Here is a 25,883-nt window from a genome sequence, read left to right as displayed (position 1 = left end):
AAGGCGAGGCAAGGCAAGTTTATTTATATTAGCACAACAAGGCAACTCAAAGTACTTCATGTTGAAGGAGAGCTGATAGGTTGACATTTCTTTGTATGTCTGCATGTTTAAAATGACAACTGTCTTCACATTTTGACTTAAACATTAGGTGAACATCATTTTGATTATCTTTCACTCTGGTGCCATGCCAATAAGGACATTTATTCATAGGAACACTTTTCAATTTCTTGTGGAGGTGAAGAATAGGAAGATGTTGAAGAGCACCAACAACGGCCCTGCTGCCACAGCTCCCAGCATCACCTACGACTCTGCGTTCGATAGTGGGAGGGAGCTGAGCTCTGACGTTTACAGCACTGTGGGGACAGGTAAAAACAAGACTAACTGTGTTCCAGTTAACTTTAACCAGTGCAAAAAAAAAAAAAAGATGTTATTTACAACACCACACTGTATTTAAGAACAGACTTGTGCAGTGGCCTGGATTTTACAATGAGCAAGATCATAAAAAGTCTTTGAACGAGAAAATGTACCGTAAAATCCTGTGTAAAAAACACACTTTTAATACCTATTTTTTCCTCTAAAAGGTTGGCTGCATCTTATACATCGGTGCGACCAATATAACAATGTGAAATAGTATGAAAGCAGATACACAGGCTGTCATTACCGAGAGTGCAGCTGTCACCATCACACACTGCAGGCGTGGTGAGGCTTGCAGTGTGTGATGGTGGCTGGTTGCACGCTGCGCTGGGAAAGATAGCGACTCAGACCAGTCTGTCTGCGCTACTTTATAACATTTTTTCTCCCTCCCTTATGCATTTAAAGCAAACAGTGGTATATTTTTCAGTGAATAAAACTTGTGGAGTGCTCTTCTGATTGAAAGATTCCTGTATTAAAGTTAACGAGTGACCAGCTGAGTCAGGCAGTGTGACTACGGGGCTGTCGGTACTAACTAACTTTCAGCGTAGGCTGAGAGCTCAACTACCGTACTGTAGCTAGTAAAAGAGCAAACTCCACAAAGTGAAAACAGATGGTACTAAAATAGCGACACAGCTGTACACAATGCATGCTGTAGACTTTGCTGAACACAAGAGAAATCATCATTCAGGTAGAAAGTTTCAACATTTTTTTCCTTCTGGGAGAGCTCTGAAATCAGACTGCGTCTTGTAAACTGTTGCGATTTATATTCTGGATTTTACATTAAATGTTAAACTCTGTGAATTGTAAATGGGATTTAAACATTGAAATTCAGTTGTAAAGTGAGTGAAATCAGGTCAATCCAGCTAAGGCCTCTTTTCAAGCATATTTCAATTGGCTAAAATGGTTATAACATCAATGTGTCACAAACACAATTATGTTTCACAACATTGAGAAGTTCATTTTAGCACTGAAAGAGTCAACAGACATGAAGTCTTTTTGCAGTGGGGTGTGAAATCCCATCTGTGCAATGAAAGAATTTCAACCCATTCGGTTTTTCACACAAAGCAAACCTTAATATGCCTTTCCATGAGCTGTATGATGTAATCAACAAGGTTCAGAGACATCCTTAAGTCAGCAGTTATGAACATCCCCCACAGAAGGTGACTAAAGAAGATGCAAAACTTAAGCTGTACACCTCTGACTCCATAAAGACCCCTGGGTGCTGATGTCGTTTTTAAATACAGTACTGGACAGGAGGTGACTGTTATATAAATGTCAATGGCAAACGTTGGAGAGTTAAGACTTGGATGCAGGCAGTCATGAGCTAAAAACTAGTTCTACTCCTGTGTTCACGTTTTTCTTTGGTGACTGGGATGTACTGGTCACTTACACCATCATTTAAGCCACTATAAATATGAGATACAGCTCGAAAATGGCCGCATGTGAATGAATGAGGAGTCTTGTGACAGAAGCAGAATCTAGAATCAAGAATCAAGATCTAGTTGAAACAAAGCAGTTTAATTGACATGTTCAAATTGCCGGGAAAAACCTTTTTAACCAGTTTTGAACATTTTTAAAGGCTTTATATTTTTCAAACTTTAAATGTTGGACACTGATGTTTTTTAAACATCTTTTCAAATGCAAAAATGCTCTCTGGTTAGTTTCTGAGGTATATAATTGGTTAAATAAAAATCAGAATAAGCATTCAAGAGTGACATTCAAGGTACACGTACTAGTAAGCATGGAAAATAAATGTCTAATGCCTCCTGTGCTATAGCCACACAGTCAGTGGTGGTACGGTAAAAGGAAAATCTTTGATTTGAGCGGCCGTTTGGGGTTGAAACCACATGAGGCGGAGACGACAAAGTCCAAACATTAAAGATGGACCATTAAAGATGGATGAGCACATTGCAGCGATAAAACGTGAGGTTGCATTGATGAGCGTCAACTCCAGCAGTGCATGGCCGAACTTACAAAACATTCAGGGCTTCTAGATCAATAGTGGTGGCCTGAGAGTGATATTCAGAGGCAATTCAAACCACATCCTTTGTATCCTTCCAGTTTCATTTAAGTCAGCCTGTGTGTTGTGCAATTCCACATTTCCCCGTCAATTCACTTTGAATTTTTTGAATTTTGTCGAATGTCTTTGCCTTCAGTGCAGTCACGGTTCTGCACACAGAGAAGCAGGCTCAAAAGCAGGACTCGCAGGCAGTTGAAAGCAATCAGTGATTTATGTGGTTAAAAGTTCAAGGCAGAGTTCGGCAAAAGGCTATCAGTCAGCAACAAAGCAGGCGAGAGCAAAGCAGGCAGAACCGAGCTGCGATCAAAAAACAGGGAGGCAGGAAAATTATAAATAAGCGCTGTATAACTAAAGTCAAGGCTCAGACTGCAGGAATTCTGTCAGCCAAGTTACCCTGATTCACCCTTCCAAACAATGAGGGAAGAAATCTGATCAGGTACCTTGGTTAGTATTGATGTTTGGCCCAGAATATCTTGTAGTTTGAGGGGGCTTACAGATCCAGTCTAAAACCCCTTGAACTGCTAATAGAGTTATTGAAGACACCCATATTATTCCAAAGTGTTTCATATTAAGATTTCATATCTGGATGATTGTATAAGAACTTTCAAAGCTGCGACAGAAAAGCACATAACAGGAAAACTAATGAGAAGAAGCAGCAGCAGTTAACAGTATTTCCAGGCAACTGCTAACATTCAAGTGCCTGGGACCAACATCACAAGCAATAGAAATAGAAAGCCTTTATTGGCATAATACAACTGTACATGAAATTAGATATGCTTCACCTTAAAGTGTGCAAACATACAGGCATCCACAACTACAAAAAAAACATGCATTAAAGATATTAGAACTGACGTCTTCCTGAAAATGATAATTGCTTTTTCCCAATCTTTTGTTCCAGCCAGTCTCTCATAATCTTGATCTCAGAATTGTGTAAACATTTTGAAAGTCTTGTAGTCTGACTAAATTGCTGTGTAGAGGTCTGGTATATATGCAGATGAACTACAGTAATGTGAGAATGGGGAATAAGTGAACTAGTTGATGAGGGGGTGAGGTCACTTACAAGGCAAGTCGATGACAGCAGTTAAAATAATATACTGAAAAATAAGCCAAAATCATGAAGTGCTTTAATTAATATACACTTCCAAGAATTTTCCACTATCCTTTGACTTTCGTCAGCAGGTTAAGTAATGCCTTACTAGAGTTTAATATCTTAAAGGCATTATATGCAGCGTTCTAAAAGCAGACATCAAATATACCTTTTGTAAATATATTGTGGAGTAATTACTTCCTATAAATAGAGTAAAGTCAAACTCCCTCTGGGTTTGTTGTTCTATGCACTGTGTTCACATGGACAGCATGACACCTCCTTCTGCTTGTTTCACTCAGAGGCTCAAACATGTTTCAGAAATGCTTTTTTTACCCCTCCGACCATTGGCCCTGCCACCACTTGGAGGGTAGAGAGACAGCCCCATCCACTCAGGGAAGCTGTGTCTAGGAGCGTGATAACAGAGTGTCATTGCAAGAGGAGGCTACAACTGAAGGAGAACAAACATTCTAAACCAAGACAATATTTTCTACGGCCTTAAAATCTGCTCTGACAGGCGCATAGCAAGCCTTTAAATCTAACAATTCAATACACACAAAAATCCAAAACACATGTTCATGGGCTCAAGAGGATGCATCCACATGACTTTAAGTATCATGTGGACATATGGTATCAATACAGAGCATGAAACCTATGTGCTGCACAGAGAGTTCGCTCATTTTTAACTTTTGACCCTGGTTGGGCCTGTGAGAATACAGCATAAAAAATCAACAACATACAGAAACATCAAAGCATATGACACTATATTATGCTCTCTTGGTAATCTCTTGGTTTTTTCATAAGGCTGCCCAAGGTTGACCTTTTTGTTGTCTTGAGCGAGATAGCGATGACTAGACCATTTGATGGCTTTAAGTTAATTTTGCTTTGGATATTCAAGGTTCACAGAGGAGACATTTAATTACTTTGGTGATTAAAATGTATACCTGCTTATGGCACTGGAACACCAAACACTTGGGTTCATGATTAAATGCCTGCAAAACCAATGCCAAACTAATCCCTTCAGCGTTTTTGTGAGTTTTTAGCTGTGAGTTTTTAGCTGTTTTTGAAACAGACTGGAATTATTACTGATGCCTCTAAAGCAATCAAGACCTTCAGAGACAAGACGGATCATTTCTCTAAAGTTAATTTTAATGCTTGTCACCAATGCTGCAGGGTAGGTGTCAGACAAACTGATTAAAAGCAAACTGCAGAGACATCCATTATTTACATTCTCCACAGGAAAGATTTTGACTGAGTGATACATTCGACAATTTTAAGAAAGCAGGATGAGTTGTTTTATCAGAAACACAAATAGCACACATACAAGCCAAGGTCAGTAAAGCGATTAGAGGGACCACTGTCTCCACTAAAGCATCTAAATCAATGCAAACTGAAAGATCCACAAAGTAGCTTATGGAGGGTGTTATGTAGCTCTCTAACCCATGAATAGATAATAGACATAAACATTTCTCTCACTTAAAATATTCTTTACTTCCTCCGTCTTAACTTCCTCTTGTCAGTAATGTCAGTCTGAGAGTGTCAACATCCTGATATTGGCATCAGCATCTCCTGTTGGTTGTGAGAAAAGCCTCAAAGAGCAGACTTCCAGTCTTGTTACAATACATATCCAAATATCTCTTAGTTTATGCAAATAGCAACAAGAAAAAGTCTGCACAGCAAAAAAATAGTACTTTTTTTAAATTCACCTTTCAGCTGATATTAAAGCTCACAAATTATACTCCTTTTCAACCAGTTTAAATCATTCTCAGAGCTACCTAAGACATGTCTGTGAAGTTTTTTTGAAAAAGATCCACTCTGATCCTGTATTTAATCATGCCTATAAACCCCTCTATTTCAGCTCTGCTCCAAACAGGCTGTTTCTGTGTCTGTAGCTTTAAATGCAAATTAGCTGTGTTCGACCACGCCCCTCTGGAAGGACATGTGACTCGGGCTTTCTCCCACCATTCCTAGTTGTTCACAGTGAGAATGCAGACTCAATGGGCAATAAAAACACGAGCTGTGGGAGTGTCACCCACCTGAGGGAGGGGTTTCTGCCCTTTGTGATGTCATGAATCTCTAAACAGCCTTTTTGAGCACACATTTACTGAAAAGTGGAGCAGTGAGGTGGACTTTTCTCATATTTGGGGGATTTGTAGACAGACTTGGAGCACATATTAGCGTTAGAAAACCATGGTAAAGTGTATTTTTCATAATATGTGACCTTTAGACACAGAAATGAGTATCCATCCATCCATTATCTGCTTTTTCCGTTCAGGATGCGGGTCTTGAGCTGATCCCAGCTGTCATTGTGTCGTAGTGTTCTTCCTTTCTTTCTAAAAGTATTGAAAAGAATTGACAGAGTTGTTTGATTTGATCTACAACTTTTCGACAGTTTCAAACACTAACTTATTCAGTAACATCTTTGAAATGCTTCTTTTTATATATATTTTTATATATTTCGTTTTCTAATTTATTCATTTTATCCCTGATTGTGCCCCTCAATGTTTTCTTCATCTAATTTGGTATTCAATGTTTTTCTGTGAACCCTAGCTTTCAACAAGATTCATGTGAATCATCATCATTTTTTATGATCAGCGCTGCATGGAGGGCATTAATGGATGAATATGGATGAACAAAATGAGGTAGTGGGTGCAGTCTGTTTACTCTCCTCTCCAAAAAGATAAATATGGGTACTTTTAGCGTGTCTATATTATGTGAACCACTAATTGGATCGCTCTCTTTGTTGTGCTTAGTTATATAACCTTTTTCTTTTACACCAGCTGGTTAACTGAAGAGCTGCCTAGAAGCGTGACTGCAGTGCTGCCCCCAACATGTATCTGCAAACAGTTCTACTTTGCACTCACTTTTCAGTGTGTAACAGCAGAATTGAATTTGCCCAGTTTCAAGGATTTATGAATGTCTGTTTGCTTCATGTTAGATGAAAATCAGTGTCTCGGATTTTGGGCTAAATTAATTCTACAGGTCGCACTGCACATGTTACAATTTACCATGCTGCTTTTAAGTGTGAATCATTTCATTTAATTGCCACATTGCCATCTGGTGTGTGATGTTATTGACTCGATGCACAGTGATGGTGGCTCAGGAGCCGAGCTGCTTACAAAACTGTCAGCTAAAATAATTGTCCTGTATGGATTTTCAGACAGCATAAACCAAGTGTTTTCCATTTGAAATGGAAGTTTGCAGCTTTATAGTATGTGGCTCTGCTGCTCTATATCTTACATTGTTTAGATTGTAAACATTGATTCTAGTACTTAAAGAATGAAATAATTGGACTACTGTCACAGCCCAAGTCAAGATTGGGCATTGGAGAGACGACCACACATGAGCTGGACTGAAAAAAAATTTCAAAACAAGAAAATATTTTGTGGGAATCCAGGGACAAAGGCCGTTTCTGATATCACATACTCATCTAGTACTCCCTACTTCCTAGGGAGTTCAGCCAGGGATAAACAGTATAATAATGGCATGTATTTCAGTGACTAAAATGTTATACTGAGTGTATTTTCACTAAATATTCAAGTACAATTTATACAACTAGAATACAGCAATTTTTAAATGTTTATTTTGGGGCTTTTGCCTTTATTAAGAATAAGCAGTGGACATTGGGAGAGAGAGCGGGGAATGACATGCATCACAGTAAAAAAACGTGCTATAGTGTTATAAAGGTTTAGTTTGACTCCTGCTTGAGGATGTTTGATATATTTTAATATTGAATTTTCTCATTATGCCAATAATAGATGGCACGTCTCTGTATGATCAGCAGGGTGACAACTTAAAGAAAAAAAACATGAGGAAAGAATTAAAGCGACGTCACAAATGCAGATGCTTCTACACAGGGAGCTCTTTGGCATTTAACATCCTCTGTGATGTGTTTAAAACTAGTGAGCAGGTCCGCCTTGTTTATTTGATTGTATAAGGTGACAAAAGAGAAAAGATCTGAGTGACTTTGAAAGAGGGTTTATCGTCAGGGAGCAGATGGCTTCAGTCACAAAGAGTTCAGTTGGCCATATTTTAGACAGACTCTCAACCGCCATCATCATAACAGTTGGTTCATCATCAAAAAAATCATTTTAAAAAATGGTTTCCATTCCTCCAGTCAAGTCCAGAGACATGTAGAGTCATTATGGATATTGAAGCTGTTCTGGCAGGTTGTGGCCACCTAACCCCTTTCTTTTAAGTCTCTTTAATGTTTGGTTTCCTTTATTTATTTTTTCACTCATAACATCTCTGAGGTTTCTGCCCTTTTTTTTTCTCTGTCCTTAAACCTGATTCTTTTCTGTAACATAATGGGCTCTTGTCTTTTTTCCCCCCTCTTGGTGGGTTGTTCGTGTACCAGGTTTCGCAGGATCCCGGACTTTGGGAGGATGTGGTGAGCTGCTGTTAGTGTCCACGTCCTGCACATGTCGTCTGTACTCTCACCGTCCACGAAAACAGCACCTTTATTCGTCTTCTTTACCAACATGGTTCTTTAGATCACTGCATGATCCTTTTAATGATACTAAAGTTTTGTGAGTCATCAATACAAAACTTTATCTTTGTTGTATTTGTTGTTGTTGTCCTTTTTTTTTTTTTTTGCTCTGTGGTAAACATTGATCATCGGTTTCTCTTCACTTGTGCTTCAGATCACCAGCAGTCCTGGCCGTCTTTCTCTTCCGTTCACTTCAGCTCACAGCCTCCAGGTAAAATCACGTCATAGGAATGTCAGTAGGTTGTGCATCACATGGTTCAGCGGAAGAGTTGACCAGAGTTTGAACTTCTGATATGTCCAATGCTGGATCTAAGAGTGTAAAGGTTTAATATGATAGTATCTTTCATAAAAAGTGTTCTCTTGAATATGTTTCATCCCACCCTGAAGTAGCCTTAAATCTTCCTGACCTGGCTGTTCACACATGCACCTGATTGCGGCATGTGCATGTTCGATGGGAGGGGTGGTTGGGGGGGGGTTTCCGTGGCAAGACATGATGTAAGAAAACAACTATGCTTTATATAGTTTGACAATGGCAACGGTTGCGTGCACCAATTGCCGCCAATAAACTCCACCAGCCCACCAGCCCCCACTCGCTCACTATAAATTCTTCTGATTAAATCCTGCTGCATTCTCACATCAGCTCACTTGACACTTAACATGGAAATTGTACTTGGGGTCTGGCAGGAGAAACTCTGGATAAAGTCAGAGGCAAACATTTGGCTGTTTGGCAGTATGAAAATACCATAGGTGGATGAAGAGTTGATTGTCCGTATGTGTTGTCATTGTGATTGATTGGTTCCCAGTCCTGAGGGAACCCTGCCTCATATTCTCTGTGTAAACAGGGATTGGTACCATTGGTACCCACCAACCCTCTATGAGTAAGCTATATAGAATACACTGTACAGAGATCAACATTAATTGATCTCTGTGTGTGGTGGAGTATCACACAAACCCACCAAGTGGTTAAAGGCTAGTTCTCTGTTTTAGGGAAACATCTGTCAGCTCTTAGGGGCTTGTCATGTAACATCCGTCCTGATTGACAGCACCAATTAAATCCATTTCATTCAAAGTCCAATTTAAAGCATTTCACACCATGTTTTAAGTTTTGCACATCAAAAATAACAGAACATTTGCGTCACACGTCTCTCACTGCTGCAGTTTAAACAACATTGCATCTGTGGATTTAAGTAGTTAACAGGTTTCCACACTGCCAAACAGCTCGGTCAGTTTGCTGTAGACTAAACGTGGGAAAAGTATCTGTGACTCAGAAGTATGTTTATTGCTTTATTGTTTCATTTTAAATGAAACTGACACCCACACCTGACTTCTTCTTGTGTTTTTAAGTCCGCACTGAGACCAGCTTATGTTGCCAACTTTATGACCTATATTTAAACAAAAGTTTTTCCCCTAAATAGAAAGACTTGCGCTTTACCCACAGTAAGGTTCCTCACTGGTTCAGTATAATTCTGGATGTTGCCACTTGCATAGATCTCCACAGAATATGACAAGGCAGCACAGCAGTAAGAAAAACACGAGTAGCTTTTGGCGGGCTGGGGGTAGTGTGGGAAGATGAATGGGGATTCTTACAAATTATAATCTTATTAGTAATGCAGCTGTTCTATGCTTGAATTCATTATCATTCCCAATAAATGCTACAAACAAAAGTTGTTGTATTAAATAGAAAATTCAATAAAAAAATACTGAAAAAAAAAAAAAAGCACAACCATTGTTAAATTCCTCTCAAGTCTTTTTGTCAACTACTGACACATTGTAGTGTCACTACTGTATAACTTATGAGTCCAAATGAAACTTAACTTATTTTTTCCCAGAATGTGACTGTAAACTCAGATCCAGTTTACCCATCTCAAAAGGGAGGCTTTGACAAAATCAAAAATCAACTCATGGTGACAATATTTCCACAATTTATAAGCATTCCTCTTGCTCCCGAGATTTAGAGCAACTTGTTTGGAAAACGTGGTTAAGTATGTATTTTTTGATATATTTCAACCATGTGAAACCTGTGAATTAAGCATTACAACCCTAATGCAACAGCTGCTGTTTTACTTTATTCTATTGTTTTTCCATTGGGCATTATAGGATGCACACCATTAATGCAGCAATAGAGTAATACAATAACTGGATTGTAAATCACCAAGACTATAGTAGAGTTATTGGTATTGGTATAGGCCTCCAGTCAGTGGCATAGGAAGTAATTGATTACTGGGCCTCAGAAAATATAGGTAGGCACAATTTTCATGCGGCCCAACAGCACCCAATACAGTTACAGTTAAAACAGGAAGGCTCACAGGCAGCCCAACAGCACCCCATACTGTTACATACCTTTACAGTTAAAAGCCATGGAAGTAACTGTGTGTGTGTGACCTGTGACTATTAGAAATCGATATAAATAGCAAATGAAGAGGCAGAAAGTGGGATGTTAGCTTCAGCTAGCAAAATGTGCGCAGTCAATGTATTTCCACATACAATGTTCTCTGTATTGCTCATGCTCAACCGTTGGCATCAAAATCAGTTTAATCGAGGGAGAACATCAGCAGAAAAACCCTAAAGTGAACCTGACCCGAGTCATAGGCTATGTACTCCATATTTAACCAGTTGCATCAGCTTACGACCTGGATGCACAGATTTAGTGATAACTCTGATGTTTACAATTGTTTGCATCTGTGTGTGAAGGCGCAGTGAAAGCAGGTGCTGGGTTTTTGGATGTCCCTCCCCCCGGTCCCCTCCAGAGGAACAGCAGCTTTGCAGACGACCTGGAGCTGGAATCAGAGCGATTCAGTGCACTGGCTCCTGCTGCCTCTGTGTCACAGTGAGTTCAACACAACCATTGCAGTGTAATGCCATCATACTGATTCTGTTTCCAGGATGAATTTATTCTAATGAGACCATCACCAAACATTTGCATGTATTTTTTGGGGCTTTTTGTAATTAACCTTTGCAACATTTTAAACCCCAGAGCTCCTCTGTGTCTGCTGTGCACTGTTTCATTGTTAGGGAAAAGTACTGGTGGTTACTGGCACTTGCACAGCGAGAGACTGAGACTCGTATGAGGATGTGAGTGTTAAGTAACTGCTGTGTAATGTAAGTGCACAGTAAGTGAAACAAATGGAGCGACAGTTCTGACCCGTGGGACTTCCTTTCTAAACGGTGGGGTAATGATGCAGAGTGGGAATTGCATGCTGCAGCATTGTTGGCAAAGATCACTCTGTGCTCCGCTGACTCCAAAATACGTAACCAGCTGTTCTCATAGAGAAATGCCACATCAAATCCCACGCTAAATTGAACCATTATGAGATACTACCGCTTGTTTTATCCATGATGAGTCAACGCTGTGTTTAAAAAGCTTGGAAAATGTTCTTTCTAGCTTGTTAGATTCCTGGGGAAGATCTTTGCTTTTAAGCTTAATTGCAGATTGAGGTTGTTGTTCAAATCTGACATGCAGCACAGACTCTCGATGTGGATTTCATGTTTCTGCAGCTTTCTGTATTATTGACATCGCAGTGGAGCATGTTGTGGGAAATTGAAGATAATTGAGAGTTTTAACAAAACTGCCAAATGTTTGTCAGAAACAAACACAAATTACACCTTTAGTAAGACAGCAGACATTGCTGTTTGAGTGACACTAAAAGAGTCTGGATTGTAGCGGTTAGGCAGGCAGGGGGTAGACGTTTCCAGACTTCTTGAAACACTTTTTTTTTTGTTTGAGTTGGGGGTTTTTTCTATCTCAAGAAGCAGTCACATGGGAGAGAAACAAAAGCAGCAAAAGTTGTGGACTTTGAGCCAAGACCAAACTATGTGTTTTTCATTGTGAGGGAGGTTTTTTATTATTGAAGAATGCTTTGGTTAAACATGAATATTGTCTTTTTTTGTGTGTGTTAGCTCAGCAGCTATAGAAAATACTAGATAGAAATTAAGAGACCTTTGTTGTTTTTCACTTAATTGATATTATCCAAATGACGCAGAATTTTTAAGCTCTGAAAACAATAGTCTCATACAATGATGCATTAAAAATTATTTATTTTCCTCTACAAATAAAACGCCTCTCAGCTTCAGAAATGGATTCGAGTGTGGTAGGGAACATACCGTCGGACGGAGAGCCGGCGTCTAACAGGGCGCACACAGATGTTAGTAGGTTCCAGGAGTAAGGGCCCAAGTTCAGCCAAGTTCAGTAAAAGAAGTCTGGACTCGTCTGGACTGTTTAAAGCCCAATTAGTGACTTGAAATGTGAGAATGTAGTTGTATTTGAGTGATAATATGTCCAGCTCATCTCTTTTTGGCACATTCGTGCAAATATATATTTAACAAAAAAAACATATTAAATCTTAATAAATTGTAAAAGGTAGACATTGAGTTTTGGAGTTGCATTTTGGTAAATTATTTTTCCTACCTGCAGCTGAAGCCAACTCAAACATGGGTGATCATTGCTCAGCCCACAAACTCTCTTTATATATTCTGTGTTTCCATGCAGATATCCTTTTTATATAGTTCCATGTTTGCAAAATGATGTAAAACCCTTTTTTTTATCCAAGCTTCCCTTTAACTATATTTCAATATCTGTCATTGGAGTTGAATGAAATCATGCCTTCCTTCCTCTTTCTCTGCTTTATCACCACCATTAGAAGTGGAAAATGGATTCCAGTAAAAGCTCACAGACCAGAGTATTTACGTTTCATTATGTTCTGCTAATTTGACAAAATGTTATGAAAGGTTTATTTGAAAAATGGAGCCACGTCTTTGCCTGTGAAAAAGTCCATTATGAGACACCTGCTGACCTTGTTTCTGTACTCTTTAACCCAACTGGTTTTACAAAGAGCTTACTTCTCTCCCCCATGTAGACTCATTCACTGCTTTTCTATGCTAATGAACCCTGGTGAGTAATAGCACCTTAATAATTCCCGCAACATAATAATGGAGGCTAAATGCACCACAATCGCTCTGGGCTTTTCTTATATTAATGAATGTCAGGGTAAAAAACACAGGCCACACAATTCATCTATCCTTTGTTCTCCCTGTAGCTCACCTTGATCACATTCAAAGGGAGTGCAGTCATAAGGGAGGTACTTTTGATGGAGACTGAAAAGTAATCATGAAACTGTACTGCACACAATATTTCCTTAAACTGATAGTGAATGTGTGCGAAGGCCATGTCAACCATCTTTTTCATATTTTCAGTTTCATAAGAGACAAATTAAACACGGGTCTTAAGCAAAAGATTAACCCAGATGTTAAAGTTTCACAGGGGTTACTTTCTGTTTTCTCATGAGTCTCTGATTTTCACTTTTGCTTGAGACGCATTTTCATGAATCTTCAATTTAAATAGTTTCATAACATTCACTCAAGGAATTTTCATAAGGCACTCAAACACATTTATGTGAAACTCTTTCATGCAGATTGACAGAGTCACACCGAAAGGCCATCCAGGTGATCCTGAAAATGCGTTATCTAGTGGCTAAGAGAAGGTTTCAGGTAAGTAGGACACATATTGAGCACATGGTATTTGAATTATGAAAGCTTTTTTTCCAAGTGTCATAAAAAAATAAAAAGCACTCAAAATTGGCTGATGCGTCTGTTACTTTCCTTTGAATTTAAAGCTCCTGTCAGCTCTGACGCAGCCACCCCCTTCCCCTAATTACACCTCCGGTACTACCTCCAATGGCAGATCTGGGGCGTAAATATCCAGCCTTGATCTGGCAATATATAAGTGGCTACTGGCTTTTTGCTCTGATGTATCGCTGCCTTTGTTTGTGTTTTGCTTTTACTTAAGTTAAATATTGTGTAGTATTTGGATTTAAGATGCATTTAAGGCCACCAGCTTCAGACTGCAGATAAAGTTTAGCATCCAGAATAATTCTTGCATATTTACATGGAACAATACAGTTTTCATGGTACTTGATTTCAACTGAATAATGGGACATAATTAAATGATAAAAAGTAGTTTTACAGCAGAGTTTCCAACTGAGCATTTCAGCATCAGCATAAACAAACAAAACCCAGTAGGTAATGCCTTGACAGCTTTAATTTATTGCCTTATTGCAGGTAGTCTTCTTAAACCTTTTTAAACTCTTTGTTCTGTTTCAGCTCATCTGCTGACATGAAATTGTTATGGAATTAAATAAATAAAAGGCAGCGTTTGCACAGAGTAAATATTTGTTGTCAACGTACAACAAGCTCAGCAGCAGAGATAATTGGAAGCAATGAAACCAAAAAACATTACCTTCTCCAGAGAGATGAAGTGCACTGTAAAAATGCTTTTCCCGAGTAAAGCTGAACAGTGTAATACAGATAAGTAGCGGTTGTATGTCCTACAAGCAATATATGATAAAAATATTATTTTTTTCCTTCTACATTCAGCAAGCTCGCAAGCCGTATGATGTGCGAGATGTGATTGAACAATACACCCAGGGTCACCTCAGCCTCATGATGCGAATCAAGGAGCTGCAGAGGAGGTAAACTGAAAAACAACAAAGAGCTTCATGGCGAGAGACAGTGAGTGAGTGAGTTTGCAGCTAAACGTATATTTTTCTCACTTCTTTGTTTCTCTCAGACTGGACCAGTCTTTAGGGAAGATAACTTTGTTCCAGACGAGTTCAGGTAATCAATCACTCCACAGCACACTGCAGTATATATATACGTATATGTATTAAACCACAGTTTTAATCCTCCACCCTTTATTTTATTTGCTGTACTTCTGTCTCACACTGAAGACAGAGACAAAGACAAGGGCAACTCCGTCGGCTCCAGACTGAACAGGATAGAGGACAAGGTGGGATTTGGTGCACCTGCAAAAGAACAACACATAAAACATGTACTTTTCAAAATAAACTTAAAGGAAGAATTTGTAACATTTCACACAGAAATAAAGCAGAAATCAAGTATATCCTCTGTAAATATCTCTCAGAGTTATGACTGGACATTGGGTGAGAAGCACGATTTAAGCTCAGCCTACCAAGCACGAGTCCGGCTGACTGTGTTGTTGTCGGAGCCAGGTTTTCATCATGGTCATTCTGTGTCAATTCACATGAAATGTGAAGCTAACTGTGTAATAACTTTCGCCTGCTAACACAACAATGCAGGCCACAGTCAATTGCAGCTCGAGCCGAGGACAATTTAGTCCACCGCTTGCGCCTAATGGTGCTTAATTATGGTGCGTTCCATTTGACAACTCCTTAATTGTTGGAGGGGTTGGAGGTGGGCCGCTGGAGGAGAGCTGTGGCTTCAGTGTTTTTCACAAAAGTGAAAAAAATAATTATGTGGACTTGTATGATGATCAATTTTCGCTCTTAAAGCTTGTTATTTCCTAATTTACATTCTTGATATTAATTAATTTATGCACAGTACAGACAGTAACACAACTTGGCAGAAGTCAATTGTTGTTATCATAATGCTCTTTGACAAACTAAAATTAATTATATGACATTAAGTACATAATTGTTTGGTGCTCCTCTCTTCAACCTCACAATATGACTCTCAGAAGTACTTAATTTAATTTGAACGACTGAAAAGCATCATAAGTGGTGAATCTAATTGAGTGCCAGTATGTTTTCGCTCTTATTTATGGGTATTTGGTTCAACTTTCATAGATTGCAAACTTAGACCAGACGATGAGCCGCATCGCAGGGTCCCTCTCCTTACTGCTGGACCAAAGGGACGTCCGCGACGGAGAAGGTGGAGGCAGGCAGAAGCCTCAGCTTGGACAGACCTTAAATGTCCCGCCCAGCCAGGACGCCTTGCCACGCTATGACCAACTATCCTAAGCATCAATCTCTTCTCACACTGCCAGCACAGCGGCCTTCCCATAACCTCACTTCAGCATAGCCACCAGTAAGGATGAGAGCTGCTGAAAACAAACTGCAACATACGTCTAAAGCAGTAGCCTACCTACCTATACCTCCCTAAATACCTAGAATCCATACTTATCTATCATGCATAGCCTATAATGACAAAGAAATGTATAATTTCTGTAAAAAAATATTTTTTACACTAACTAACCTCTAAAAATAGCTAACACCCAATGCATAACTATACACTAACTATGTTATGGCCATCTCTGAGCATTGACTGCTTTTCGACTGCACAGTCATGCAAAAACTTCGGCTAGCTTAACAAAAGCTACAGCAAAATTAAGTCAATATATCTGCCTTTAGGTGTCGACTAAATTTTAAAGAACTTGCATATCGTTAATTCTTAGATGGTGGCTAAATGTATTATGATAACTCATGCTTGTCTAATTTAACATCACTAAACTCTAACAGCCTTAACTCACCCCTAGCTTAAGCTTTTGATATTAGGCATTATTTCTTTACGTAGCCTACATTTATTTCCTAAATTTGAATAAACTACTTAATAGAGCTGAGCCCCACGCTTACTGTTATTCTGTGATTTATGAGCTCCAACTGCTTTGCATTTATTACCTTGACACAAAGATGTGGACAACTAAAAAGCTAAAGCAACACAGCCATTTAAGCAAAAGCTAGCTAGCTAGCTATGTGATATACAATAGTTAGCTTTAGCTTAAGCTTAAACAAAATGTAACCTAATTGATCAGATTTTTGCCTTTTGCATTTGGTATTTTGAAGACTTGATGTCTCTGCAATGTAATTTGTATTTCTAGATAACCAATGGACAGTGGTAGAACGTCGACTCACATTGTTCCAGTGAATCGTTTACAATGAACAACCAAAGCTCACAGTTGACGGAAGTTGAAGTAATATATTTTCAGTAGTTTCATGTGGACGTCTCAAATAGCTACAAACAGTCAAATATGCTCTTGCTGTCTCGCTCTCTCCCTCAAAGACCGGGTAAGGAACGACTTCAGTTAACACGGTGTAAACCCGGCCTAAGCTCACTTAAAACCACTGAGCCCTAACTCAAAATGTTTGCACTGAAAACTGGTGAAGTGGCTAATTAGCTGGTGCTGATTAATGTTTTGCCTATTTGTTGTTTGTTAATTATAAAATATGATTTCAAAGGAAATCTGTAATCTTTTATATAACTAAAGGACGCAGTGGCTGCAGTATATCGTGTAGTGATAAATCTTAACTCCTGCTCAAGTTAACAAACACGCTTAGCAGATTTTGTGAAGTTATTTCAGCTTTTACTCTAGTGGAATGGACTTTATAAATAAGTGGACAGACAAAACAAACATCTCAATTACCAGTGTGTTTGGCTGTGAATTCTACACTTTTGAAGACCTGTGTATTATGCAACATTTAAGACATTTATATAGCAGACAACAAACATATCCTGACTAAACGTAGCCTATTGTTAAATATTGACTTTCGATTAAAAAAAAGACTTAAGTCAAACTCCCTCTGGGTTTGTTGAACTCAGCTCGGTGTTCACATTGACAGGACACTACTTCCTTAAGCTGAAATGTTCTCACTCACTCAGGGATGCTGTGTGTAGTGGCACAATGGCCAAACATTGTTGAAAGAGTACAATTCAAGGAGAGCCAACTGACTTTCCAAACCTAAGAAAAAACTTTATTTTGTCTGAAATGCTTAAAAAGAATAAGAATTAAAAATCTACTGCTGCATATCTGAATGGAGATCAGTCCTAAAAAAAGACTCGGGACATTAAGTAAGGGTTGGGGAGCAGAGGAAGCAGTGGGCTGAGGAATCAAGGAAGTTAGATTGTTTTGGTCTGAGAGACTTGTGCCAATGTGTAACATCTACTGGACATCTACTCTGAAAGTGATGTGACTGACTTTGATACACATCCCCACTAAGTCTGTGAGGGCCTAGGGCTGTCCCACTGTCAAATTGTCAATGGCTTGAGGGATCTCTCGCAGGCTTTTTGAGCCCTTTATGCCCCTTTTCCATAAGTCGGCATATCTGCGGATTGAGCGTGAGGGAATTACCTATAGTTCATAGTATTGTGAGTTCAAACACAGGATTCCCAGCAGAAATGTGCAAGCATGGAGTGTAAAAAAAAAAACGGAAATAAATAAAAAGGAGAGAAAGATAAGAAAGCATGGACGGTGCAACCAAAGTTGACGGTTCTAAAAGGAGGTTTGCAGCCTTAATTCACTTTGGAAATATTGCCATGGTACATCTGTTTTTATCTCAAGATTCTGAGAAGCTAATTCATGCCTGTTGTTCTAGTAGGCTGTAGTTTATGTTACTCTTTTTACAGGTCTACAAAAAAGTATTTTGGGAACTACAGTTAATTCAGAACTATGCTGAAAGCCAGGCAGTCTTTTCCTTAAGCGCCTTGGCTGTGAGTTAAGTAAAACAACTAATTTAAAAAGTTGTCATGCCGCTTTAGTGAGCAACATGTCGTAGTGCTGTCAGGGTTACAGGGAAGTCGCTCAAACCCCTTGCAGCCTCATGCACTCAGTCACTCTCCAGATGGCATCAGTTAAGTCCTTAAGGGCTCAGGCTCTAGGGAGGAATCAAGATTCAGCCAAACAAATGAAAGTGGAACTCGAGGTTAAGAAAACATGGTTGGAAGATAGTGAATATTGTATCCCTAGACAGGAAGCAAACCTATAACTTCTCTTTTACAATTCTACAATTCACTTAGCAAATGCTTTTATCCAAAGCGACGTACATCAGAGAGTAAGTACAACACAAGCAAGGATCTAGAAAAAGGAAAGAATGTCAGTAAGGGCAAACGAACAGCTTTGAGTCTGATCAGACACAGATGCTGACAGGCATTGCACAGAGGCTAAGTACAACATTTACGGCAGTTCTTGAGAGCTCTAATCAGTCTAGAAACCATCTTAAAAGTCGCCATTATCAACAAAACCATCGTCATCATCATCATCAATAATATTGAGACCATCATCATCATTAAGTTAGTAGGTATGAAAGAGCTGGGTCTTTAGCTTTTTCTTAAAGGTGCAGAGGGACTCTGCAGATCGAATGGAGTTTGGTAGTTCGTTCCACCACCGGGGAGTGACATAGGAGAAGAGTCTAGTCAGCGTCTTAGGACCCTGTTGTGAAGGTTGCAAATTGCCTTTTTTCTTACTTTATTGCTTTTCTGAATGCTGGGATATTAACGTGAATTATCTCGTCATAGAATAGGCATATGTAAAATTTCTATGAAATACAACCTTTTCAATGCGGATATTTCAGTATCAGGATATTTTTCTATTACCTTGAACGGAAAACTATCTTGAAAGCATTTACTGGCGTATCGTTAGTTCATTACCTTGATAAAAAAGGTCATTGAAACTACTATTTCACATGAATGCCCAAGAAATAGCTGCCACCCATTATCAAAAATGATTTCAAAGTCAGTGGCAGTGATGAAGAAACATCATTGTTGACATTTCAACCTTGATATTTCAGTGTATTTTTACAGCACATGTTTTATAATCTACAAGTGTTGTACTCGAAGTATAATCAGTTTGAAGTCATTTGCCTTGCTCTCATCATGTACTTTGATTCAATATGTTAAGTTTTATATCACATTGTTTTACTTCCCTGTAGAGATGAGGCCTTACTTTACTTGAAAATTCTCAGTTTGATAGGGGAAAAAAACTGTTTTTATTCAACTTCACTTTTTTGTAAATGTTAGGAAAATTCTTCTAGCAATAAAATATTTTGGTAATTGTCTCCAAGTGTCTTTGTATTGTGTCTGGCGCCTAAAGGGGGGAATCTCTGACTAAAACAAATGAGCTGAATACTTTGCTTTCAGTGAGGGTTTTTTTTTTCCTCTTGCCAGTGGCAGTTTGAAGGAAAGCTAAAAGTTTTGATTTTACTTTAAACAGTGAACTGTGTTCCTCCTCAGTCATCAACACAACGAGTGATCTATTTTTCGGTTTAGGAGGTAATTCAAAGTACTTGTTCCTTCACAAACTGCGTTCTACGTGTGGGGGTTGCTATGTTGTGTCCACACTGACTTATGGACATGGCCAAAAGCATGACTAAAACTCAATCTTTACCCAGGTGACCTTTGGGCAGCAGATGGTGACCTTTGGCCTGCTGGCCATCAATGGGGTGTCCGGGCATTCCTTCACACAAGTGGCCATGTGGAGAAAGGCCCAAGTGACCATCTGCCTCTGGTTTCCAGAACAATGAGCCCCACCCTCCTAAAGTGTGCTAAGGGTGGATGGCCTTTGTGATGACCAGGAGGAGGTGGGCGAATGTAGGGAGTCATTACAGAGAGGGGGTGGAGGTTTGATTAGTGTTGGGATATTTAAAGAGGAAGAGTGTAATGAGTATAACAGTCATAAACACTCAAACAATGCAGTGGATCAATCCATCCACGAAACAGCTAAATTTAAATTTGAATACAGGCTATGGCACAGATTTCTGGTCCCTGTACATAGGTTTCTCTACTGGCCCCGCCCTCCACCGACAGCTATTCATTCTAGTACTTTTTTGGTAATCCTGCATCCTTTTGTTTTTGCCTTTGTTGATAGGACAGTTGAAGAGAGACAGGACATTTGGGGATGAGACAGCAGGGGATATGTTAAATGATTAATTGACAAAAATTTAATCAATCACTTTCATTTTTGGAAAAATAATATATCTTTGGAGGGCGGGGGGGTCAAATTATCTGATTTCAGCATTATAAATGTGAATATTTTTATGTTTCTTTACTCCTCTTTAAGAAAACTTAGTATATAAACTTAGTATGTTTAGTTTGTGGACAACAACAAGACATCTGACTTTGTCATCTTAGGTTTTTTGAAAAATTGATTGACACTGTATTCTTTCATTTTTAACTTCCCTGCTATATTTCAGGACCTTTTCACTTAAGGGCCCTGTGTTCACAGTCCCCCTTTGCTCGCCCAGTATATCTGGTGCCTTACAGGCTACTTGCTATTTACAGAATCATCATGGGTGCATGTACTGTAAGGTAGAAAGGCTCAACAACAGTTATTGGATCACTTTTCATATTTTAAACCTATTTTATCTTTATACACTTATGTATCTTAAATATAGTTTTAAGAAAATTGTTTTTTAGGAATTGCAAATCCTTAACTGACTTTGTTTTCTCATTTAGTTTTCTGATGTTGACAATTTTGACATTTTCGGTTTGTGGGTATTCAAATTTACAGCACTGATTTGAGTTCATACATGAAGGTATTTTTGGTTCATAAAGTTACAACATTTTAAATTGCTACACTCACTCATTGCTGTTTATCTCTTTTATTGCTGGTGTGCTGAGCAGCTTGTAGTGTTGGTGATAAAAGTTATTCAATAAGGTAGTGGGAGTGGTAATTTGGGAACCCATGAGACTGCCGGGACCCATGGGAGTGTTTGATTATTGATTTTCTTGACTGTTAATTAGACACAAATCCATTAAAACAGAATGTACGATCATTTGATCCGTTAATGAAAAAATAACACACTTAACGTCTGTTGTCCTTGGTAATAATGAGGCGTTTAAAAATGTAAATATGATGTTCATGTTTGAACAAGCTTTCTTTTTCTCTCACACAAGTAAACACGAGCTAAAGGGAGAATAAACATTAGTAGGATTAGTTCGGGCACATGTCAATGATAATAGCTACTTTGACTATGAAAAGGAACGGAGTGAAAACAGAGAAGTCGGGGAAAGACCTGGGGGGGGGAGGGGGGTTGAGGAGGCTGATTTGCAGGTGAAATAGATGGCACACTCTGCTTTGTGGCCATTGTCCTGCTCTGCGTCCAGATGGCCCCTAGAAATCCTTTAGAGCTCAAACTCCAACACTGTGGGGGTGAACGGGCTTTCAGAGGGATTTGGCCTCTCTAATGGGCTAATTTGGCATTTCATATCAACGGATGTAATTTTAAGCCTGACAGTGCAGTCCTTATGATGATTATGGAACATCTTATAAAACAGCAGAGAAAATGCAATCACCTTAAAATGGTTTTCTTTTCTTTTCATGGCTTTACTTGAATTGACTTTTAGCTACAATTCTAGAGGGATGATTATGAAGAGTTAACTCGTCCGTGACTAGCACAAAGTCAGCATAAAACCAAATATTTGCTTTCTCATAACTGCAGGAAGACTGAACAAAAAACAAATAATTGAATGTTCTGTCCATTTATATGCCAGTGTGTTATCACTGCAGAGGTTAAATGAAGTGTTTGCCCCTTTTCAATAAGGACAGTTTTTTTGTACTTTTAGTTCTTCTACTGCAGTTAAAACTTCAAACATTTTAATAACACTAACAGAGTTCAGGCAAAAGTGACAGAGTGGGAATAGAAGTGTTTCTGTTCAGTTTAGACTTTCCACTGCAAGGATCGTTGCTTCAGGCAAACTGCGTGCTGATGCACATAAACATCATTTGTGTGTAAGTGTTTTGCATCCTGAACTGTCTCCAGTCTGTGCTGCAGGGCCCAATTTACTCGAAGCTTTAGACAAGATGATCCTGAATCTTTGGTTTATGAGGCATTAGATGAAGAGGGGATGTGGATTACTGTGCCATAGCATAGTTAGATAAAACAAATATAGATGCTACGAATGTACTTAACAAACTAGTCTGGTGTGTGGTAAATGCTAGTTTAATCAAATGAATATTTTGTGTATCTGATGCCAAGTAGTCAGAAAAACAAAAACAAAACACTGATTCAGAAGGACAGTTATAATCAAGAAAAATAGTTTATTGAGATTGCAATATTTAGGCATTTACAAAGTCGTTGATCTGCATCATATTAAATTCATACAAAATAGTGCTTTTCATAATCAACAGAAGCAGCATACAGACATTCACCAACAAGATTGGAAAAAAAAAAGGCAAAGAAACATACAGAAACAAAAATTATAACACTGATGGAGATGAAGAAAGACACAATTTAAAAGCTTATTTGTGACTTCATCCATGAACAAATGCAGAGAAATTAAATAGAAGTTCATAAATAAAATAAATATCACAGAGTGGTATCATTTTACCACAATTCATTCAAAATGAAAAGGTAATGAAATAAAATAAAATGACATCAGAAAAGATAAAATAGAATAAAATAAGATTACAAATTATTTTGTTGCAGTGAATAGTAGAATAGGCTTAGGCTCAGTCCATAAAAATGTTGTGTAGAAACACAAACAGTTCGTTTTATGAGCAGGCTCATCTTATTGTTTTGCACAGAGCTGCTTCACTGGAACTTGTGTGGAAAGGATTCACGATGCTCTTTGTGTCTGTGGACCTCCTTCTCTTTGCGAAGAAATCTGCCAAGAAAGCACAAAGAAAGATGTTAACTCACTTATTATATTCTAATGAAATAAGAGTTATTCAATATGCCACACGGTTAATTAGCATAGGGATTATGAACCTCTTAATTTGTTTCTCACCTGTAATTCTCGCGTTGTTTCTGGACTTGGGTGCAGACTTTGCGTAAATCCTCTTCCTCCGGACAGGCGTCACTTCAGCGGGACACTTGCGCGTGTTGGAGATGCTGGAGCAGTTCTCCTGGTCCGTCTTTGCGCTCTCCTCGCTGGCGCTCAACCTGTCAGCCTCCTCGGTTTTTAGGGAACAGGCAGCTTCCTCCTTCAGCTCTACAGACTCCTGATACACAGCAGCAGCGCAGTCTGCGGGGATTTCCTCCCACTGAAACCTGCCACACTGCGGCGTGTCAGTATGGAAGTTAAAGTTCCATCGGCGGCTGTCCTGCTCCGCGATCTCCTTCAGCCTCTGCTTCAAATCCCGGCGCAGCTGCTCGTGATCCACTGAGCCAAACAGGTTTCTGCACACGGACTCTTTGCGGTTCATCTTGAAGGATGTTGAGGTGAAGTTTTGATAGGGGAGGAAAAAGTCCTGGTGTAGTTTAAAGGGGAGCTGTATAGCTGGTCTCTCCCTGTGTTGTGTTATGGTCTTCACAAAGCTGCACTGGGATTTTAAAGGCAGCAGCGCGCACGATGCTCTGTTTGTACACAATGAGCAGAGGCTGCTGATTGGCTGCAGCTCTCTGAATTGATGGACCACAGAGGGGGTGAAACCCATCCTTTGTGAAGAAGACCACTGAGAATAAAAGACTCTTTGGAGTTACTGTGAGGAGCAGCTCTTTCTTATTCCCAAATCACACCCAATTTAACGTTATCACGGCCCTCTGCGTTTCAAACACACACCGAAGGTACCATTTACCCCAGCTATAGTTTTTTTCTTACTCTGGGGGTTCAGTCCATGTCAAACCCAAAGAAAACCAATGCTGAATTTGTATGTAAACCCACCCGTATGATGTTTTACTATAACATCATTTGGTTTTTCTTGCCCGAACAAATTTAAAGCTCCTGTGAGAAGTTATTTGCTGGAAATGAAACTAAAACTAAACTAAACTAGACTAAAACTAATCCGGATGCCTTTATATGATCTACAAAAGTAGAAAATAACATCGGTAAAAAGACAGAATATTTCTAAATAGTTATTATTAATGCCTGTAACCTCTGCCACCAGGGAGTGATCAAATTAGGTGATAAACAGCACCCAGAACAAACAGCCTTTTTAAAAAAACATGCTCAATAAAAATATTCACCATGAGTGATATATTTGACTGTTAAAATCACCAATTCATTACAAGTTTTATCTCAAGGCGCTTTACAAAAGAGCATGGGATAATATGCAGGCTTTTTTTTTTTTATAAAACTCAAAGGATTTCTCCTTTGTATTCCTCGCGTTCCTGTTGTCCACAGTTCCTTGCCGCTGAGGTGGAGGTCGGAGCAGGTCGTGCATGAATGAGGACAGCGGTGGTTGAGGGATGACACAGTCCGTTGGTGGTGGCTGTTAAATGAAAGCTTTTTGAGATTGTTTGTTAAAAAACAAAACTTATCCGGGCGCTGGTGGTGCAGTGCTTAGAGCGCGCATCCCATGTATGGAGGCTGCAGTCCTCCAAGCGGGCGGCCCGGGTTTGAATCTGACCTGTGGCTCCTTTCCCGCATGTCATTACCTACTGTCTTTCTCCTTGATTTCCGACTGTCCTATCTCTCCAATAAAGGCACAAAATGCCCAAAAATAAATATCTTTAAAAAAATAAAACTTATCCATGCACAGGACAAATCAGCAAAGACGTAGGGGGTTTCAAAAAAATCAACTCAAACCTAAAAGTTCTTCACAGGAGCTTTAATAAGGTTATTGTTTACCAAGTATTGGAAAGAATACAGAAATGAAGTTAGTGAAGTTTACTTGTATCTCACCTTTCACAGTTACTCATCACAGAGTGCTTCACATTAAACCATGTACACAATGAAACAAAAGGAAATGGCAGAGAACAATAAAAAGCACAGCGGAGGCAGAAACACAAGTACAGTGATGCATAAAAAGCAAATGTGACGAGGAAATAAAAGGACAGTACACATGACAAATGATCAGTGATTAAAAACAGCAACGGGGAACTGGCAATAGATATTGGTCAGAAGACCTGAGAGGCCGATAGGGAGTGTGAGGGGGCGGAAACCAAACATCAGCAGGCTGTTTGACATGCTAGGATGAAAGAGCAAATCAGGTCTGATCTAACTGGCGATTGTCTTCTTTTCTGGCATCAGTGAAAGATTCCTCCGTCAGATATCGGTTTACATGTCCTGAATGACAGAGTTTTGTGGAAAGAGATTTATTAAGTATTGAAAATGGCTGATTTGTTACTCAAAGCATGGGATGCACAGACCAGGCTGGTGATAACACATTTTAACAGCCTTCTCTCTCATTATGTCACAAGTATCTTTCTTTATATGTATATATATATATATAAAGTGTTTCACTGTTAAATAACACACCGTTGTGTGTAGCTGGCAGGATTGAAAAGTCTCCTTTAAGATTATAGGCAAATCTATCTCATGCAGTGGGAGAGAACATGAGCCTCTGTATGAGACTAGGTAAGTGTCTGCCAACTGTAATTCTAAAATCCAAATTGCTGCTGTTGTTTCATTTCTGATTGGTTGTTTGTTTGTTTGTTTGTGTTTGCCATGGGGGTTTGTGATGAGTGGCCATC

At 39.1% G+C, this 25,883-nt stretch overlaps 2 protein-coding genes across 5 annotated transcripts in view; one reads left to right on the top strand and one right to left on the bottom strand.

The window, feature by feature from the left end:
- Positions 1–19,586, top strand: part of kcnq1.1 (potassium voltage-gated channel, KQT-like subfamily, member 1.1) — a 55,362-nt gene extending 35,776 nt beyond the window's left edge. The window contains exons 10-18 of one of the 4 annotated variants that reach the window (XM_065952663.1): positions 242–365; positions 7,876–7,908; positions 8,162–8,218; positions 10,699–10,834; positions 13,416–13,491; positions 14,377–14,471; positions 14,570–14,616; positions 14,730–14,788; positions 15,606–19,586. In XM_065952663.1, coding sequence (XP_065808735.1) covers positions 242–365; positions 7,876–7,908; positions 8,162–8,218; positions 10,699–10,834; positions 13,416–13,491; positions 14,377–14,471; positions 14,570–14,616; positions 14,730–14,788; positions 15,606–15,779 — 801 coding nt within the window. In that variant the 3' untranslated portion in view covers positions 15,780–19,586. Of the gene's footprint in view, positions 1–235; positions 366–7,875; positions 7,909–8,161; positions 8,219–10,698; positions 10,835–13,415; positions 13,492–14,376; positions 14,472–14,569; positions 14,617–14,729; positions 14,789–15,605 lie in introns of all 4 variants that reach the window. The other 3 variants (XM_029279204.2, XM_065952664.1, XM_020643198.3) reach the window with 3 other exon arrangements.
- A 2,940-nt stretch (positions 19,587–22,526) lies between these two features.
- cdkn1ca (cyclin dependent kinase inhibitor 1Ca) lies at positions 22,527–23,800 on the bottom strand. The gene is made up of 2 exons (XM_020643224.3): positions 23,257–23,800; positions 22,527–23,133 (listed from the first exon to the last, which is right to left on the bottom strand). Exons 1-2 carry the CDS (start codon positions 23,672–23,674, stop codon positions 23,033–23,035), a joined length of 519 nt encoding a protein of 172 aa, XP_020498880.2. The 5' UTR covers positions 23,675–23,800; the 3' UTR covers positions 22,527–23,032.
- Positions 23,801–25,883: the final 2,083 nt, after the last annotated feature.

This window comes from Labrus bergylta, chromosome 3, assembly GCF_963930695.1.
Source record: "Labrus bergylta chromosome 3, fLabBer1.1, whole genome shotgun sequence".
Lineage (NCBI taxonomy): Eukaryota > Metazoa > Chordata > Actinopteri > Labriformes > Labridae > Labrus > Labrus bergylta.
The sequence above is the reverse complement of the archived record's forward strand: the minus strand, read 5'-3'. Positions and strand labels throughout refer to the sequence as shown.

Coding starts and splice junctions, on each gene's coding strand:
- cdkn1ca (XM_020643224.3), bottom strand. CDS start 23,674: ATGAACCGCAAAGAGTCCGTGTGCAGAAACCTGTTTGGCTCAGTGGAT. Junction 23,134..23,256: donor AAACAACGCGAGAATTACAG/GTGAGAAACAAA, acceptor CTTTCTTGGCAG/ATTTCTTCGCAAAGAGAAGG.